This window comes from Cetorhinus maximus, chromosome 6 (assembly GCF_964194155.1).
Source record: "Cetorhinus maximus chromosome 6, sCetMax3.hap1.1, whole genome shotgun sequence".
NCBI lineage: Eukaryota > Metazoa > Chordata > Chondrichthyes > Lamniformes > Cetorhinidae > Cetorhinus > Cetorhinus maximus.
In genome coordinates, this window is record NC_135884.1 from 138,303,560 (window position 1) to 138,321,818 (window position 18,259).

Genomic DNA, 18,259 nt, shown 5'->3' on the forward strand with positions numbered 1-18,259 from the left:
CTGCCAGTTGTTATTAGGAGGCTCGATCTCCATCGGGGTCCATGAATTCGTCACTTCTCTCTCTCTCTCTCTCTCTCCAGCGTCACAGCCCCAGTCCCGAGCCAACAACATCACTTCACAGGATATGACCAGCTTGCTCTGTATCCCCCCCCACCCTCTCCAGCTCCCAGCGCAGATATATAAATTCAGCAATCGATTTCTGCAGAGACGGAGAGACCCGCTATCAATCCGGGATCCCTACTCCAGCTGGGAAATCGACCTTAAATAAAAAAGCAAGTGGCCGGTTAAAATTGCTCTTTAACTGCGGAGCTTTCTGTCTTAAAGTGAAGCATTTGGAGCCAAATTCAGGCGCTGCAGGAGACTGAGACTTTCCTTCTCTCTCTCTCTCTCATCTGTCCCGCACTTGGACTTGGTGCAAAGTGAGTAAAAGGAGGCAGGGGATTGACTGACTGATTGCAAAATCTCTGACTTGCATAAACTCATCAAACTTGTTTTTTTTCTCTCCCCCCCCTCCCCCCCCCCTCAACACCTGGAGCCTGGGCTTTGTTTGTTTCACTGAAACATCTGGGACGCTGAAGGCGTAAGGGGGAAGTTTGGAAAATCCGCCGTGTTCCCCGATCAGGGGTCGACTCAGCTCAGGGGACAACCCCCCCCTCCAACCCATTCAGCCTCAGTCGGAGACCCTTCTCTCGATTCGGAGGAGGTGGGGATCCAATCGGTGGGAATCATACAGGGTAATAGTCAAGAGGAGAGTAGAAAGCACATAAAATAATCTTTCATCTAGTCGCCGAAATTTAGCTTTGATTTATTGACATGAGAGCAATGCCCCCTTCTTTCTGATCCAGGTCAGCAAGCTGGAGTGTCGAGCCTCAGTGTCGAAGCGTCCGATACAAGGAAGGGTTTCCAGTTTGTCCTGCACTGAACAAAGCCCTTCACCAAGCTGATGCCGAGCTAGATTCCAACACCAGTCCTTACAAAGAGTTGTTGGCCCAGCTAGCACTCAATGTGACCCATGTGGTCCAGTCCTGTGAACCAGCAGCTGAGTCTGACCTCCTTTCATCTTCATTCCAGGTCGTCCCCATCCAGATCGATCACCTCTCAGACATGAGCCCTTTCCGCTCCTGGTTCCTGCTCGCCGCAGTGTTGGCCCTGGCGCAAGAGTCGCGCTGCTGGTTCTTGCGCAACGCCTCGCATTTCGAAAGTTTGGTTGAATATTTCCACTCCAGGAGCAAGAGGGCCATCCCCCAGATCGACAAGGACGAGATTTTGCAACTTCACAACCACCTGAGGGGAGAGGTCTACCCTTCATGCTCGAATATGGAGTATATGGTGAGTAGATGCCATTGGTCTCTCCATCTCTGGATACCCTGTTGATGGTCATGTTAGTGTCCCAGAGACGGGAGGGTGGGGAACTCTCAGCTTAATAACTCAAAACAGAAAACGCCTTAGATACAACTGCTGTGAGTAAATGAGAAGTTTTACTCTGCTTTCTGTTCGTTCTGCCCTTTTCTGGTATCATTTTTTTTTCATTTTCAGGCTTTCTTGAAAGTTCAGAGCACTTTGTATGTGAGTGTGAATGAGACAATCGCCTAGGGCAGGATAGCTGTCATTGTATATTGTGTGAAGAACAACATTACTACTTGAAATGCCCTTTTTGGTTTTTCAATTTACCAGAAGAAGCCAGGGGGCACCTGTGCACTGCCCTGTGCGACAGCGCATCCATTGCTGAACCAGGCCTGGACTGCACAGCCCCACTTGTGCTGTCCCTGAAGCTCCACTTTCAGGGGGAGCATGACTTCCTCCTCTCTGCGTATAATGATGGAAGCATGGCTTCCTTGTGTTTGATTTGTCTAGAATGGCAGAGAAGCCTTCTCGTGATGCAAACCTAGTAGAATAAACCTGGGGAAAGTGTGAAGAAACCATTTTTTGTTGGCTTCTGCAAAAGAAGTCAATTAAATCCCTTTTTATAACACCTTTTCAATGTTTGCTCATGATTTCCATTTTGTTGAAGACTTATTTTCCCATTGTGATTGTTTCTAGTGGACTGTGGGCACTGGTAAAGCAACATTATAGCCCATGTGAAGAAACTAGGATTAGACAATGAATAAAAGGGCAGGGAAAAGAGTTGATAAGTATTTGTATAAGTAATGGCATTCTTTTCAGAATTGTCAACTGAGAAAACCTAAACATTTTAATATTAAATACTCGGTCAATACAACCAACCCCTCTTATTTATCCTTTACCCTACCAGCAAAATGTATTCCTAAAATTCTTATAACTGGGCTTTAAAGTAAATTCGACACGGAACTAAAACAATATAAAGAGATTGTTAAAGGGAACTTCAGAGGGGGTCTAGGAATCTAAATTAGTAACTTCATCACTCTGTGTTTTCATCTTTTTATTCAGATGTTCTCAATCATTATCACTGCACTAAACTGAAATGGTGTGGGAATGAATGAACAGTAAATGTAGGATTCTGTAATAAAACTTAGTGATGGGGCTATTATAAGGAATGTTTTAACTCTAGTTGCTACCTTTGACTCACAATGAATTGTTACTTGCATGTCATTATTCAATGTGTGGTGTGTCGTTTTGTAGGAGTGGGATAATGAACTGGAGCGGTCTGCTGAAAGCTGGGCCCAGCAATGTGTTTGGGACCATGGGCCTTCCCACTTGCTCAAGTCAATAGGTCAGAACCTGGCCGTGCACTGGGGAAGGTAAGAGTCTTGCACAGGCGCATTGTATTACACTTGTCTCAGAACACAGTTATAACATGGCTTGCGTGGATCAATTTGAAACAAGTACAGGATCTTGCAATAGGGGATCTGATCATTTGGCTATGCTATCCAGCCTGGCTAACACTATTGTATACCTTGTGCATCACAATATTTACACTCTCCACCCCACCCAAAATCATCTTCTGGGAGAAGCAAAAAACAGATGAAAACCCAGGTTAAATCGGGGGAAGTAAAGTCAGAGAAATTCCTCTCTGACCCTCTTTAAGTGATCCAAAGAATCTTTGTTTGGAAAAATAATAAGGTCCAATAGCTGATCTACATTATATTAAACATCTTATGTCAGTATGCACTTAGTGCCATCAAAATGTGTTGTTAGTTTCTTCTATAATGCATTATTGCATCTGCGTCTATAATGAAAATGACAAAAGTAATCTTGTAATTCTGCAATTAAACCCATCCACCAGTGGTGGCATAGTAGCATCTCAGTTTTAAATCTCCCCCAGCTCCTCATCCTCATGTACTGCGGATGCTCCAACCAACTCCGCCACACTGCATCTCAAATTGCCACATGTTTTTGCCATGTAACAATAAAACTTTTCAAAAGCCCTATACTGCCCATATTTTCTACAAAATCTTACACATTGTCACACTTTTGTGTGAACTTTTTACCATTATAGGTTTCTATATCCATGATAGTTTTTGCCGATGTGAATTAATCACCCTGCAACTGCATCATCTGACCAGTTGGTGGCTTTGCCTTACAAATTATTCAAAATGTTTTCTGAATAATTTTCAACTGATAAATTGCCTGTCACCCTTTCCCAGTAATTAAAAATTTTAATGCCCAAATAAAGATTTTTAAAAATAAATTAAAAAATATGTATTTCACAGTAAAATTACCCATCTCTTTTGTGCCGTGGTTCAAGTTTTTATTTGAAAACTTCAAGCTCTCCCGAAAGCTTAGGGATAGATTTGATATTTTTTGCCCAGAGATTTGATGCTGTGAGCTGAATTTGAATTGTTGCAATCTAATAATGCACAGTATGCCTCATTTCCCAGAATGGATCAGCACTGCATTGTTAGATACATCAATGGCATATTTTCCCTCAACTTCCAGCACTGTTTAGTCTGTTGCCTTTTTTCAAACACTTTTGAAAAGCCAGAGGATAAATTTCAACATTTTGTTGAGGTAACGTTTATATTGGATATTTCTTTTTGAAAGGTGGGATGAGGGTGGGGGGATGGGGAATGGTGGTTGTGAGAGAATAATGACAATATACCTGTTGTGGCTTTTGTTTTGGGTTCAATAAATCTCAGAAAGGAAGTCTTGTGGTGTGGTGGTAGTGTCCCCACCTCTGGTTCCAAAGCTCTGGGTTCAAGTCCCACTCCATGACTTGATGGTCAATGGAAGTTGTGTTCATAGTGTGGCCATATAGGTTAATTATCAGCCTGCAAATCCTTCCAATCTGCCTGATGGCAGGCAGTGAGAGTTTCCTGGTCAGCCATACTGCAGGAGGCAATGGCAAACCACAGCAGTACTTTGCCAAGCATAATCATGTATGGAAGGTCATAGTTGCCAGTCCCCTTTTAGGGCATGTTTTTGACATTGGAAAAGATGGTTACAAAGTGCTTACTCTCGTGAGAAAATGTTTGTAACTATTAATACCAATGAGTCAGAGAGAGAGGCAGATTGACTTTTGGCTATCTGCCTGGGGATTGGAGTGGGAATGGACTAGATGGATGATTAATGATGAGATGAATCGCAATGGTGCAAGAGGGATGGAAGTATACATGAGGCAGATTGTGAAGTTCAAAGACAAAGAAGTGAGAGAGTGATGGTTGGTAGGAAGTGGAGGAGATAGTGGAACAGCGAAGGTGGAGGAGACAAATGGAAACACAAGGTTAGAGGCAAGCATGAATGATTGGTGAAGGGGATTTGAAAGGAGAAGCTGAGGAGCACACTTTCCCTCCAACCCCAGCCCACATGTAGCTTGCCCATATTGGTTGTCCAGATTGACTCACCATGCTCACCATCCGAAAAGAGAGAAGAAACAAAAGAGAACAGAAAGAAGTAGAGATTTAGAGTGAGAGAAGTGGAAGAAGAAAAGTTGAGTGAAATAGACAGAAAGGAGCAGAAGGCTGGGTATTGGTAGTGTGGTGGTTAAATTGCTGGATTAACTAATTGACAGAATATGAGTTCAAATCCCACTATAGTAGTTGAGAATTTGAATGTTAATATAATTATTAAAATATTGGTGTTGCTATAAGTCATAGAAGCCCAACTGGTTCGTTAAAGTCCTTTAGAAAAAAATCCTATCATCCTTAACTGCTTCAGCCTGTAAATAACTCCAGTCCTACACCAACATGATTGACTCTTTACTGCCTTCGGTATCAAACTGCTATAGATAGTTTATGGCAATGGAGAATGGGCAATAACGATTACATTGAAAAAAAGAGGAGTAACAGAGACAGGTAAGGAAGTGACCATATTCTCCGACACCTTGTCTGTAACACCACATGTGATCAACTAATAACATATTAAAAATCTTATTTTTGAATGGATGCATGAATTCTCCCTTTCAGTTCTTCACATCTGACCTGCATCCCAAATTGCTGCAAGATTTGCTACTTAACTGAACGATAACATAAAATCAAAAATGTTCTTGTATAAAATTAAGGACAGAATTTAAGGCTTTAAAAGGGGGATTGAATTTTGTCTGCGCACACCCTGTTTAAATTAAACCCTGCTCCCCAACCCTGCTTCACTTGAATACTCCATCCTGACACCATGTATAATGACACCAAATTAAATGAAGATGAGGATGAATTTCTTCTCTCAGAGGGTTGTGAATCTTTGGGATTCTCTACTCCTGAGAGCTGCCGAACTTGAGTCATTGAATTGTTAGGACCACGTGAGGAGGGGTAAAAATGACACCCCTAATTTACCACCCCAAGTCTGATTGTAACAGATTCGTTTGTGAATTTAGGAGGTTGAAGGAATTTTCTCAAGGTCGGTGTTTAACTGTTTATACACTGATTGCAAATAAGCAAGTCTCTCAGGCTTTCTGGATATTTTTTAACAACAGGGGTTGGTTTTTATTGAGTTAAAAATCCACTCATTACAAGATAGCAAAATATTTGAAAAGGTAATCCTATGCTCCTTGAACGTTTTGCAACTCACATTCACACACACACAAGCATGTAAAAAAATTACAAGTTATACTGGAGGTAGTTACATTCCTGACCAAATTACAAGTCAATGCTGAAAAGGTAAGAAAATGGAAGGTCACAGTTTGCGTTCTTGACTGTTGCAGAGATTTTCCTGGTTTCCTGGTTAAAATCCCAGAGTTGAATTGAAGTCAATGTAACTGCACTTGATGGAGACAATTCCCTTTTAATCCGTAAACCGTCTTTTACAGAAATCGAGACGTTTTCTCCTGAGGTTCTTTCCGATGGGAATTGACTATCTCTTGTGATGGATTTTTAGACTGTTGGTGGATAGGGCTTTACTTAACTTAGTGGAGAGAGATTCCTTACTGCTCCATTAGCAGCTTCTCCAGACTACCCTTGCTTCTGAGTTAAGTGGCTGTATTAAAGAGATTTCAAAATGGTCACTTGAGTCATGTGACCTCCTTCTTCAACAATTATTTCAGAAAGGGTTTGTTTATCTGGTGTCTGAATCTGGCTTTTGTTCTCTACATATAATGCTCCAGTCATTAGCTTCTGAAGGAGTCATTATCCACTATGATGACCCTCTTCCAGGTAACGTTTGTCCTGGTAGACTCATAACGATGCAAATGTCACGTCCCATTCTTTTCATTAGTTCCTGTTTGGAATGGACCTTGACACCTTCAGATGTGGAATTCCTTGTGCAACATGCCAGGGCATCCATTCAGTACCTTCCCAGAAAAGTGGTCAATTTACAATTCCCATCATCAGGTGACTTGTGGCAGCCATCTTTGGTCAGTGTCATTTCTTGTCTTTTAAAAAAAGGTCCTCTTTAAACAATTCAGTATGCTTTTAGTTAGCTGGTGAAGTTATAGATAGACATCACTCAATCACAATTTTCCATTGTTGTAACAAATATATTTAAAGCCATGATAGACATATTTGTGAACTATAGGGGCCATCAGGGGTAATGAGCAACAGGCAGTTAAGTGGATTGAGGCCAAGGTCAGATAAACCATGGTCCTACTGAATGGTGGAGCAGGTTCAGGGGGATGTATGGCCTATCCCTATTCCTAAGTTAAAAGCAAAATACCGCATATACTAGAAATCTGAAACAAAAACAGAAAACGCTGGAAAAACTCAGCAGGTCTAACAGCATCTGTGGAGAGAAAAAAAACAGCATTAGTGTTTGGAGTCCATACGACTCGGAAGAAGAAACATCCAGACTCGAAACGTTAACTCTTTTCTCCTCTCCACAGATGCTATTTCTATTCCTGCTCCTCTTACGTTGTTATGTTATAATTTTAAGATGTTTGTGTGGGATTAAATAGGTATTTATGAATCTGATTCACCAATAATATGGCTTGCAAGTAATGGCTGTGAAAGATTAGTGCATCTGTTGTTTCAGATATCGTTCTCCAGCTTCCCATGTGCAAGCATGGTATGATGAAGTGAAAGATTACATCTACCCATACGCACATGAGTGCAACCCTTGGTGCCCTGAGAGATGTTCTGGTGCAATGTGCACCCACTACACACAAGTAAGTTGAATTCCCAAGAATTAGGTTACATTTCAAAACAAATACACAAAGCAAACAACAGATGTTTTACATAATGGCTGAATGGTTGTTGTGAAGAGCAAAATGTTTGTGTATTCTGGTTGGGAATATTTATGGATTACATCACTTCTGACAAACATATGGTTCCTTAGTTAGAAGTGATTACATTTTAACCTTTGTTACTATATCTGCATTGTAGTGGATAAATGAGCAAGAAAAGTCAACTTCAGGAGAGGTGTGGAACTGCTTGTGACAAAGATTCAAAGCAATGATTAATAGGGCAATTATAAAGCAAAACAGTTTTGATTCTTCAACAACACAAGTGGTTGTGTAATTTGGACTTGAAGTTGCCTGTCATGGGATCATGTTGATGAGGCAGTCTTGCACTGCTTCGGTTTGCTAGTTGCAGTATAAACTATAGATGTTATGAAGATTTTAAAGTTCTCAGGGAGCCTCATAAGTATTATTTTTAACTATGCTAGTGTTTGTGGACATTGACTGCCCAATGGGCTCTCTATTAATGTTAAAGTTTGATCAACATACAGATGCTGGTGAATGAGTGTGCTTGATGTATATATTGTATATTATTCTCTAGCCTTTTCATGCACAAAGGTATATAACACAAATATCAATCACTGATTTGAGATAGTTGTGGCAAAGAAAGAGGTATGCAAGAACAAGCAGCCCTATGTGGAATAAGTATTATCAGCTTAGGGAACACAGCACAAAATGGAATCAAGGCCATCAGACAGTGTGGAGAAGATACCGAAATTCTGTCCATCTGGCACTAGCAGTCCACTCCAGTTTGTAAGAGAAATAAATTTACAACCCCTTGATTTGTGCTGTGTCCGGACTGCACTGTAGTTAGTAAGGTTTCTTTATGCCAATACTTGAGTGCCAATAATTTAACTGAATAAACAACTGCCATTAGAATGTAAATGATACCCTAATTGCCACGGTATCCCATGATAAGATGAATCCTGCCTCGAGCCTTTAGAAGCAGTCACTGTGCCAAAGAATGTGGGCTTGGTGTTTACTGTGACTTGCAGTAAAGGCAGTCTCCTATAGGGCTGGGTGTTAAATCTTAAAATGATTTTTTCCTGGAAATCCTGTAGCCTCTCTTTGGGCAGAGGTGAAAAAATGTTTTGCAGGTTTCAGATTTCTGGAAACTAATTTTGCCCTGAGGGCTTTGTTCTTAAATTTGAACAAAAGAGGTTTGGACAGCACTGACATGATGTTCCAACCACAAACATTGACATAAACGTCTCGTAAAGGTTATTGTGCCTTGCTGTAGGCTGTATCTTGGTTCATTTCATAATTAAGAATGGGCTACCCACCAGATCATCTGCCTTAGTGTTTCACCGATGCACCGTCCTGAACATCTGCAGCCAACAGCTGCAGACCATTCACTCACAGATCCGATCATGAACAATTCAGCTATCTTCCAGTTTGGCCCTGTACCAAGGGATAATTCAGTATTTTGCCTTTTTAAAAGCTGCGCATGTACCTTTCACTCTCACTAACCCTCAATCCCATTTCCTCCTCTAATCACCCCTTATTAGAGATTATACACTGTTGATTATTTTGCAATCTGTTAAATAAAATGTTTGTCATGAATGAGTAAAGATAGCCAACTAAGTTGCCTTTCCTTTTTCAAACCAAAACAATAAAGTTACCAGTGCTTATTTTCACTTGGTTAGCAGTAAGTCATGTTCTGTGCACAAGATGTTCTTAAAGCTCAATGCTTTGTTTAACATTCATTTTGTGTTTATTTTCAGTTGGTGTGGGCAACAACGAACAGAGTTGGCTGTGCTGTTAATGTCTGTGAAAGAATGAATGTATGGGGAGAAATTTGGGAGAATGCCGTCTATTTAGTATGCAATTATTCACCAAAGTAAGTTATTGATCATCATCTCATTTATTTAGATTTATTGTTATTTAGTTGATAAGTGGAGATATAAAATGGAATCCTTGGATCTGTCTAACAGTTGTGTTTCTTTTACAATACAATTGGCAAATAACATGTTTATTTAAACAAATAATTAAGTTGTATTTGTTCTCCATGAAGTGTGCATATATCAAGTTACACAATGCTTCATTTACCTGGTCAAAGAAACAGATGTGAGAGGGTAAACCCATCACTTTATTTTAATTCTGATGGTGATGTACTTCTTTTATTCATTCCTGGGATGTGCAAGCCCAGCATTTGTTGCAAATCCCTAATTGCCTTTGAGAAGGTGGTGGTGAACCGTCTTCTTGAACCGCCATATTCCAAGTGGTGTAGGGACACTCACACTGGTGGAGGGAGTGCCAGCATTGGCTTCAGCACCCCCATGTTAGGGAGCTGGAAATCAGTTAGGGATCCCTTAACAGTCCAGTGACATTGCTAGGAAATTTGCATTTGTATACATTGGGAAAGAGCCAGGTTAGACTTGGATGTGATAGCTTTCATGGATGAATGACCCGTCAATGCTGTCCTTGTCTCTGCTGACACAATCAATGGTCATCTGGCTTCTGGCCTGGAATTATAACTCGGCATGAGTCACTGCCTTTGGGAGAAGAAGGAAGAAAACCATTGGGGGTAATATTTATTTTGAGTTTGTTGCAGCTACCTTTGCTTTTTGTTTAGACATGGACTAATTTTTTTTTGCTTGAGCAAGTGTAGCAAACAGATTTGCAGGCAACTTGTGAGATCCTTCTCTCACTTGCCACCTTGAACCTCTCTGACAGGGTTGAAAGTGATCAGAAATAGCAAACTTCCCTTCTGTAGCCCTTACATTTATACTATCAATGATGAAATGGTGCAGATTGCTCTATATTACTTGATGGTGACCATTCTGGCTCAGGATTATACACAAATTTGGAACCTACATTTGGCTAACTATTAATCCCTTCATTTAAGAAGCAAAGAAACACAGCTGCATGAGAACACTTTATTTTAAATTATTTCCTCTGAACTGAATTTAGATTTACCAGAATTAATTTCTGTTTTTAACTAACCAGGGGGAATTGGATCGGAGAAGCTCCTTATAAGCATGGCCGGCCATGCTCAGAGTGTCCGCCCAGCTATGGTGGAGGCTGCAAGAACAATCTCTGCTACAAAGGTATATAAATCTATTGTACTGCTTCCAATAAAATGGATCAGTAACAACACTTGCACTCTAACATCCAAAAATAATCCACAGATTTCTTTAACAAGGAACGCAGGTTGTTTGAACGTGGATGAGTATTCACTTATGTTTCGTCCAATATTTTGTGTCACCAATACAATTTGGTCACTGAGTTAGTGCAGTTGAGTGATCATTGCTGCTGCAAACAATTACACAAGGTCTCAGTTAATGGGTGCATTTCAGGTGAATAGAGTGAGGTGAAATGTGAAGCAAGCACATCTGTGAGAAGGTGAAAGGAAAGGCTTGGGTTCAAAGAATTTGAAATATGAGTAACGGAGACAGGTGAAGTCCCTTAGCGGAGGAACTTGCAATTGACTTAAAGCCTTCATGGGAATATGAAAATAAATATCTAAAGGTTACAATGAGAAACGGCCAACTGGCTTATTAAGCTTGTGTAATTATAATTATATCTGGGGATTGAAAACTGACCCTTTCATACCAATATGAAGGAATCAAAGTGAGAGATCAGAGCAGAGGAATAATAAAAAGGAAGCTTAATCAAAGGAGAATAGGATGGACCCCATTTCACACCAACAAGGGAAATTTAGACAAAAATTTGAAGTCTTTGAATGGAATATTCTGTATGTCACTTGTGCAAAAAAAAAAGACTGGAGGAAAAAATGAAAGGTAGCATTAATCAGAATTATAATTAGCTGTAATCAGTTGTAATTATTTCTTTCCATTGTCAATTTAAAGTTAATTAAATTGAACATTCTAACAATTAGTTTATTGCAATACTGTGTTTCTTAGAAAAGTTCATTTTTTGTAACATTAGAACAGGCAGCACAAGCATTTTTACATTGGCTACACAGTGTCTAGTTTGCTAAATGAGTTTAAAATTTGCCTCAGTTCAAACATAAATATGGCTATTAGAAAAAAAGAACTGGTGCAGTTAAGATCACATTATGTGGTTTCCAATTCATTTTTCTGTTTGTTACAAGTAAAAGATTTCAATGTCTTCCTACTCAACCTAAATTAATATAATTTTCGGTTGACTAATTTAAAATTCTTAATCCAGTTGACTTTGGCTTGCATAATCCACTTCTGTGATGAATAGCTGCTTTTTTCTAAACAGAACCTTTCATTTTGAGCTGCCAGGTACTTTTTTAACAGTTGACTTGACATTAAATTACCCTTCTGAGCAAAATTGAGAGGCTATTGGGCTCCAGTTTATTTCTACTGGGGACAGATAAGGTGACACGCAAATGCAAGAAAATATAACCGAATCAAAGAATTAGCAAAAGGATCCTAGAGTTACCTCAATGGCTGAGACCAGTCAGAGCCGTACTGACCAGAAAAGTCCCAATCCGCCCTTTGTCTTGTGTTGTCTGATGTACCCTTATGTATCAGTAGGGCCACTAAAATGGTCTTTTATAAAAGGGGAAAGTGGCTAAGATTCCTGCTGTGCAAAGACCACTGCTGGAAGTGAGTTTGGTCAGGACTGAGATTCAATGTAATGCCTGCTGTGGTTTGAATAGACCTCTGCCACTCCACTCAGGCCAGGCTTGTACTCTGTACTCCTGTCCAAAAGTGGATGTGACTGTGGCTAAGAACAAGAGAAAACTTGAGTGTTGCAGTCTACTTTCTCTGTTACCTAACTGGAGATACCTTCTCCCCACCAACCCTCTATTTCCATCAGGACTGCTGTGGAAATAGAGGGCCTTGTAGAGTGGGGCCTCTTCTCCCTCTTGTTAATGTTCAGCTGCAAACAGGATAATTCCAGCCTCAGTGTCATGACTTTCACCCAGAGACGGTGGGTGCTGGAGGGAAACCAGCAATCATAGAACCTTCCCCCTGGGGATAAATGAATGCCTTCAGGAGAGATGGGGAGATAATTGGCGAGGAGAAATGAGGAAAAGCTTTCTTAGTGCCTGTGGGGATAGAAAGAGGGATCTATCTGATTTCTGGAATCTGGCCAATGTATATCTTTATATCCAATGTAAATTTGTTCAAGGACTCTGGTGATACATTAATGCATCAGTTTATTTGTGATGACCAAACCTAGTTTAATGCTTGTCCCAGATACCCACTATGACCAATAAACATCTCAGTACCTCAAAAGTATGCAAACAAAAGACTTGCTAATGTATTCAGATGCAGTATTTTAGTTGTTAAAACTAGATTGTGCATCCAATGGAAAGATTTTTTTACTTCAATGAACTTGATATATTTGGATTAACGTTGATAGTTCCATACACACCACCTTTACTTTTTGATATGTAAAGCTAAATGAGGTTAGATTGAGCTAGATATTGTTTCATTCTGGCCATGCATACATTACCTTACACCGGGAAACCTGGTGCTGAATTTTAGGGGAGGGTATATTGCTTGCCAGCCTCCCCAGAAGAAAAGTTGGTCGACCTTTTTTTTGTAAAAAGGGCTGCCCCACAGCAATATTACACTGCCGGCAGTCTTAACAAGCTGACAGTGGGACTTCTGCCCCTCAGTGGAATTAAATCCCCCCCCCCGATTGGCCGGCAGCTCTTGCAGTCCCAGTAGAATTTGGTAGTGGGTGCTGCTGAGACGGCAAACATCTCCATGGAGAAGACTGACGACGATCGTAAGTCCTGGCTTTTTGGGTGGGAGGGATTGGACACCCAAGAGTGGGGCAAGGGATTGGGGGTGGGAGGCAGGTTTCGGAGGCTGGGCGGGCAGGCACAAAGTCGGGGTACAATCTTAGCGGGAAGTGCACATGATGTGCACAGGACACCCCCCAAATGATGTACACCCCCTTTCCCACCTTTTCACCAACTTTGGTGAAAAGAATGGCCTTCACACTCCCGCTGTCTCTCCACTGCCTATCATATAATGGCAGTGGGGGCAGCTTGAGGCAGTTAATCGTGAGTGTGTGTGTGTGTTTGTGTGTGTGTGTGTGTGTGTGTGTGTGTGTGTGACAGTGACAGAGCATTGAAGCTAAGCTACCTATTTAACAAAGATATGGTGAGTCTTGTGCATATTTCGCAAGTAGCCTTTTGGTGTCAGCAAATGGGCCTTCCAATCTTTGGGGAGAAAAATTGACAATTTCTTATGTTTTCCAAAAATGTAGACCTCTATTTTCTAAGGTGAGGTGTATTATCAGTGTGCAAGGTGCATGAGTATCTACAGTTCACACAGTGAGCCGTCCTTCTGCTGATGTGAGCGTGGAAGTGAATGGGTTGGACAAAGGAACACATGAAAATAAACCGTAAAAAAAATCTTGATTCACCGCATCTGAATTCAAATTCTGGTCCCATGCGTGCAAAACATTATTTAACTTTATTTCAACATTTGTTCTCAGGCAATGCAATGAGAAGACCACACCATGAACAAACCAATGAAGTGGAACCTCCCCAGATCAATACAGAATCATTAAACCCATGGACAGTGCCATATTACCAACCAAAACCACAACCACAACCGCAACCAAAGGAGGAACCTAACAGCAAGGAGTACATGAGTAAGGATGCATTTGAGCTTTATGCCTCATTCACTTAAATGCTACTGAAAGCATCAGAAGTTTTATGTTCTGCTTTGAAAAAAGTCTTGCACAGCTCTCTAGTGTCTCAGGAGCACGAGTGAAGATTGGTCTTTGTTGGGATGCATAATTCCAAATAAGATTCAGAAGCTGAAAATGGGCTAAAAGTAATGTAGCAATAAAGCATCTGTATGGGCAGTTCATTTAATTACAAAAGGGATTCCAGTCAGGTCAGTGAGAGATGGCTTTAACCGCGTACATAGAACCAATGATCTGCTAGGAAACTCTATGCACATGGCCGCAAGGATCCTTGGGATAGGGATCTTGTAGCCTCTTGGGCAGACCTTATGTTTATAGCTAGTACAGAAACACAAAAGTAATTATTCATTTGCATCTGGTAATGTTAATTTCCCTCCTTTGTCTATGCCAGGCTTATTTACTTTTGGTTTCATATTTCTACCTTTTTTTTGCTGGTTAGTGTTTCCTCTCTTGTCCTTCATTCTGTCCCCCCTTGCTCATATGTCCCCCTTCACCACTTCCAAAACATTCAGAATTATTTGCTCATTCTCATTGTAATGGACACAAGTTAATGCTTTCTAACCATTATTGTGTAACAGTACTCAGTACTTTTGTATCACGTGTCCATCATGAGAACAGTTCATGCTTAAATTGAAAAGTTTGTATGTTAAAAAACATACATGATCCTTGGGATTTGTAAGTAGAGACAGAGAGTACAAAAACAAGGATATTATACTAAGCCTTTATAAATCATTGGTAAGGCTCCAGCTGAAGTATTGTGTTTAATTCTGGGCATAGCATTCTTTCAGAAGGATGTCAAAGTCTTGCAGAGTGTGTAGAGGAAAGTTATCCAAATGATATAAGGGATGAGGGACTTCAGCCAAGCGGAGAGACTAGAGAAGCTGGGATTGTTCTCCTTAGAACAGAGAAGTTTAAGGGGAGATTTAATAGCGGTGCTCAAATTTATTAAGGGTTTTGATAGAATAAATAGGGAGAAACTGGATGGAAAGGAACTATTTGTAGGGATATGAGGAGAAAGCAGGGGAGTGGGGCTAATTGGTACCTATCAATGCCCTGGCACAGACACCAAGGGCTAAGTGGCCTCCTCCTGTCTTGTAAGTTTCTATAATTCCATATTCGTACAGCAAACCATTTAACTCATTTGTTGCCAACGTTCTCCATCTTGTAACTCTGGGATCTTTCCCCAAAGGTTCAACCATCTCCATTTCAGCTCTCAGTTCATGAGTACCTGTAACCCTGATAGTTCTACTCCACAGTCCCACCTATGTCTTATTAAAACAATAGTTCCCATGACATTCTCCCTGTGTCTCATCCGTCTTGAGGTCTGCTTTAACCATACAAACCAAGATAGTTAAGATTTCTATCATAACTCCCAAGGTGAACCTCCAAGACATGATTCTGATCAAAAGGATGCTATTTATATACCACCCTTCAGCATATAAGATCTTTAAGATGGGAGATATCTTGCTCTATGTTAGCCTTCACTAAATGCTATTTCACCCTGGATAGATTTAAGAATCAGTGATAGTGGGGTTATTGGGTATCCGAATCTAGCCATTACCCTAAATGCCTTTGTTTGGAGAGTCATGTTCACCCGAACTTCAGTCACATTATGGGCCTAGACAAGTACCAATATTTTATTGCCAATTTTTGACACTTCAGTCAGTGCACAAAACATTAGTTTATGAATGAGGCAATTGGCAGTCCCATACCGAAGACATATAGGAGCAGTGGTGATTCTTTCCCCATTCTGAATATCCCATATTTGTTTGATTTGGGCCCCATCTCTTAACTTGGGCAGTACAGATGGCGGAGTCCTTCATCCATAGTAAAACCACATGCTGGCAATGTGCTGATGCACATCAGAATTAGGACAGCCCACTCTATCTTTCATGTTTTCAGACTCCCCATTCCCCTCTTAGCAGTGGTATTGGATGATTCATATTCACAGCATTGATTGCCCAGGAATTCTCCACTTTAAACATTTATCATTCGAGTCAGCCTTCGATAGCCACACTGTCAGTCTTGATCCAACCACATCAATGATTTGGCTACAAGCTTTCCAGGCATAATAAAGGGCTCCCTGCCATCTTGTTTTACATCAGTTTGGGCCTGATTATATTTATTTGTTATAAAAAGGATCCAATTTTCCTCCATGCCATTTAAAACCTTTTCTGGATCTGATTGAAGAGTAACATTCTACTCAAACTGTGCAATATGGCTTTTGATATATTCTGGTCTTTAAACTGAACAAAAGTGAGTGTGATCTTTTAATTGATTTTATCCTGACTATCCTCCATCTCGACTGCTTTTCTGATTTGCCTTTTTGACTGCTTTAGTTATTCCCTTTGTTTACTCTTTCATCACCTTGTCATGTTCGGACAATGATTTGATGCCTATCTGCAATACTTGCTCCTAGTCCTATCCATTCTCCTAAATCCCTCTTTATTTTTCTTCTGTGACTCCAATCCAGGTTACACTGATTAGGGAGATGCTGTGTAAGTTTAATCATTTGCAGATACAGTTGATCATGCTTTTGAGTGCACAAGCCTTTTGGCATAGTTGCAGCAGTGAAAATGAACAACACCGGAACAATGTCGAAGCTCCATGTCATAACTTCAAGTCCATTCTTTCGGCCACTTGCAATGCTATCCGGGTACACCAGTTCATCATCTGTCACATTCACTGCTTATGTTTACTATTCCCCAAACTCACTGTTTCAACCCTTCCTTATTTTTGGTCATTCTTCAAAATGTTGTTTGATGGCTATTTGTGTTACCTGTTCTTTAGTTATCAGTCATGCATGTTAACACTACTGGACCTGTTTCTTGCACCAACACCTATTCTGGCAAAGGCTGTTCTGTAATTCTACCATCCTGTAAGTGGCCCTCTGCCACCACCTTGAGTGCAGTCCTGGGAACCATGATCACCTGTAATAAAGAACAATCTATTATGGCTTTTCTGGAGAGACCTTGAATGGTTTAATTTGCATGACATGTGATGTCTTTGTTAACTTTCTTATATCCTTCTGTCATTTGGGGAGTGCAATTGTTAAATATTGACTCAGATTAAGTCCTGAAACTTAAAATTTAATAAAGCATTATACCTTTACACTCAACATTGCGAATTAACAAAAGTGGTTGCTTAGTGAATCTTTGGGTAGAGCTGTTCTGACATTAGGAGTCTTTTTTTAAACCCACACTGCTTATGGAAGTAAGGGATTTAACTTCTCTACAGTACAGATGGTGAAAAGAAGGGATAGACCCAGCTTCGTCACAGCAGCTGCAGAATTGGGTAGATATCAAGTAATTTAAAGAATCATTACCAAATTAGAAATAAAAAATTATATCTCAGACCCCTCAGAGCTAAAAAGGACATTGTCCTGTAACTGTGTGATTCTCCAAACTCCCTTTACTCTTTTATTTCTTGTGCATTTAACAGTGGAAAATGTTTCTTGTGACGTTAATAAAATTGGCAATCAATTTAATTTCAAATAAAAACAGGAAATTCTGGAAAAACTCAGCAGGTCTGACAGCATCTTTGGATAAAGAAACAGAGTTAATGTTTCGAATCCGTATGACTCGAAACGTATGAGTCTGAGAGGAGGACCCTGGGACAGGCAGTCAGCAGCACCTAGAGGAGAGTGCGAGAGGAGGTCCCTGGGACAGGCAGTCAGCAGCACCTAGAGGAGAGTGCGAGAGGAGGTCCCTGGGACAGGCAGTCAATAGCATCTAGAGGAGAGTGCGAGAGGAGGTCCCTGGGACAGGCCGTCAGCAGCACCTAGAGGAGAGTGCGAGAGGAGGTCCCTGGGACAGGCAGTCAGCAGCACCTAGAGGAGAGTGTGAGAGGAGGACCCTGGAACAGACAGTCAGCAGCACCTAGAGGAGAGTGTGAGAGGAGGACCCTGGGACAGGCAGTCAGCAGCACCTAGAGGAGAGTGTGAGAGGAGGACCCTGGGACAGGCAGTCAGCAGCACCTAGAGGAGAGTGCCAGAGGAGGACCCTGGGACAGGCAGTCAGCAGCACCTAGAGGAGAGTGCCAGAGGAGGACCCTGGGACAGGCAGTCAGCAGCACCTAGAGGATCTGGTCTATCTAGAGGATCTAGCATTAGTCTATACTCAACTAGGAGTA

The 18,259-nt window shown here is 41.0% G+C and overlaps 1 protein-coding gene across 1 annotated transcript in view; it reads left to right on the forward strand.

Annotated features, from left to right (window-relative positions):
• Positions 1 to 203: 203 nt before the first annotated feature.
• crispld2 (cysteine-rich secretory protein LCCL domain containing 2) overlaps positions 204 to 18,259 on the forward strand; it is a 47,935-nt gene continuing 29,879 nt past the window's right edge. Inside the window, exons 1-7 of the mRNA XM_078544584.1 lie at positions 204 to 419; positions 1,072 to 1,329; positions 2,599 to 2,717; positions 7,315 to 7,447; positions 9,244 to 9,359; positions 10,469 to 10,569; positions 13,913 to 14,071. Of these exons, the coding sequence (XP_078400710.1) occupies positions 1,105 to 1,329; positions 2,599 to 2,717; positions 7,315 to 7,447; positions 9,244 to 9,359; positions 10,469 to 10,569; positions 13,913 to 14,071 (853 nt within the window). The 5' untranslated portion in view covers positions 204 to 419; positions 1,072 to 1,104. The remainder of the gene's footprint in view (positions 420 to 1,071; positions 1,330 to 2,598; positions 2,718 to 7,314; positions 7,448 to 9,243; positions 9,360 to 10,468; positions 10,570 to 13,912; positions 14,072 to 18,259) is intronic.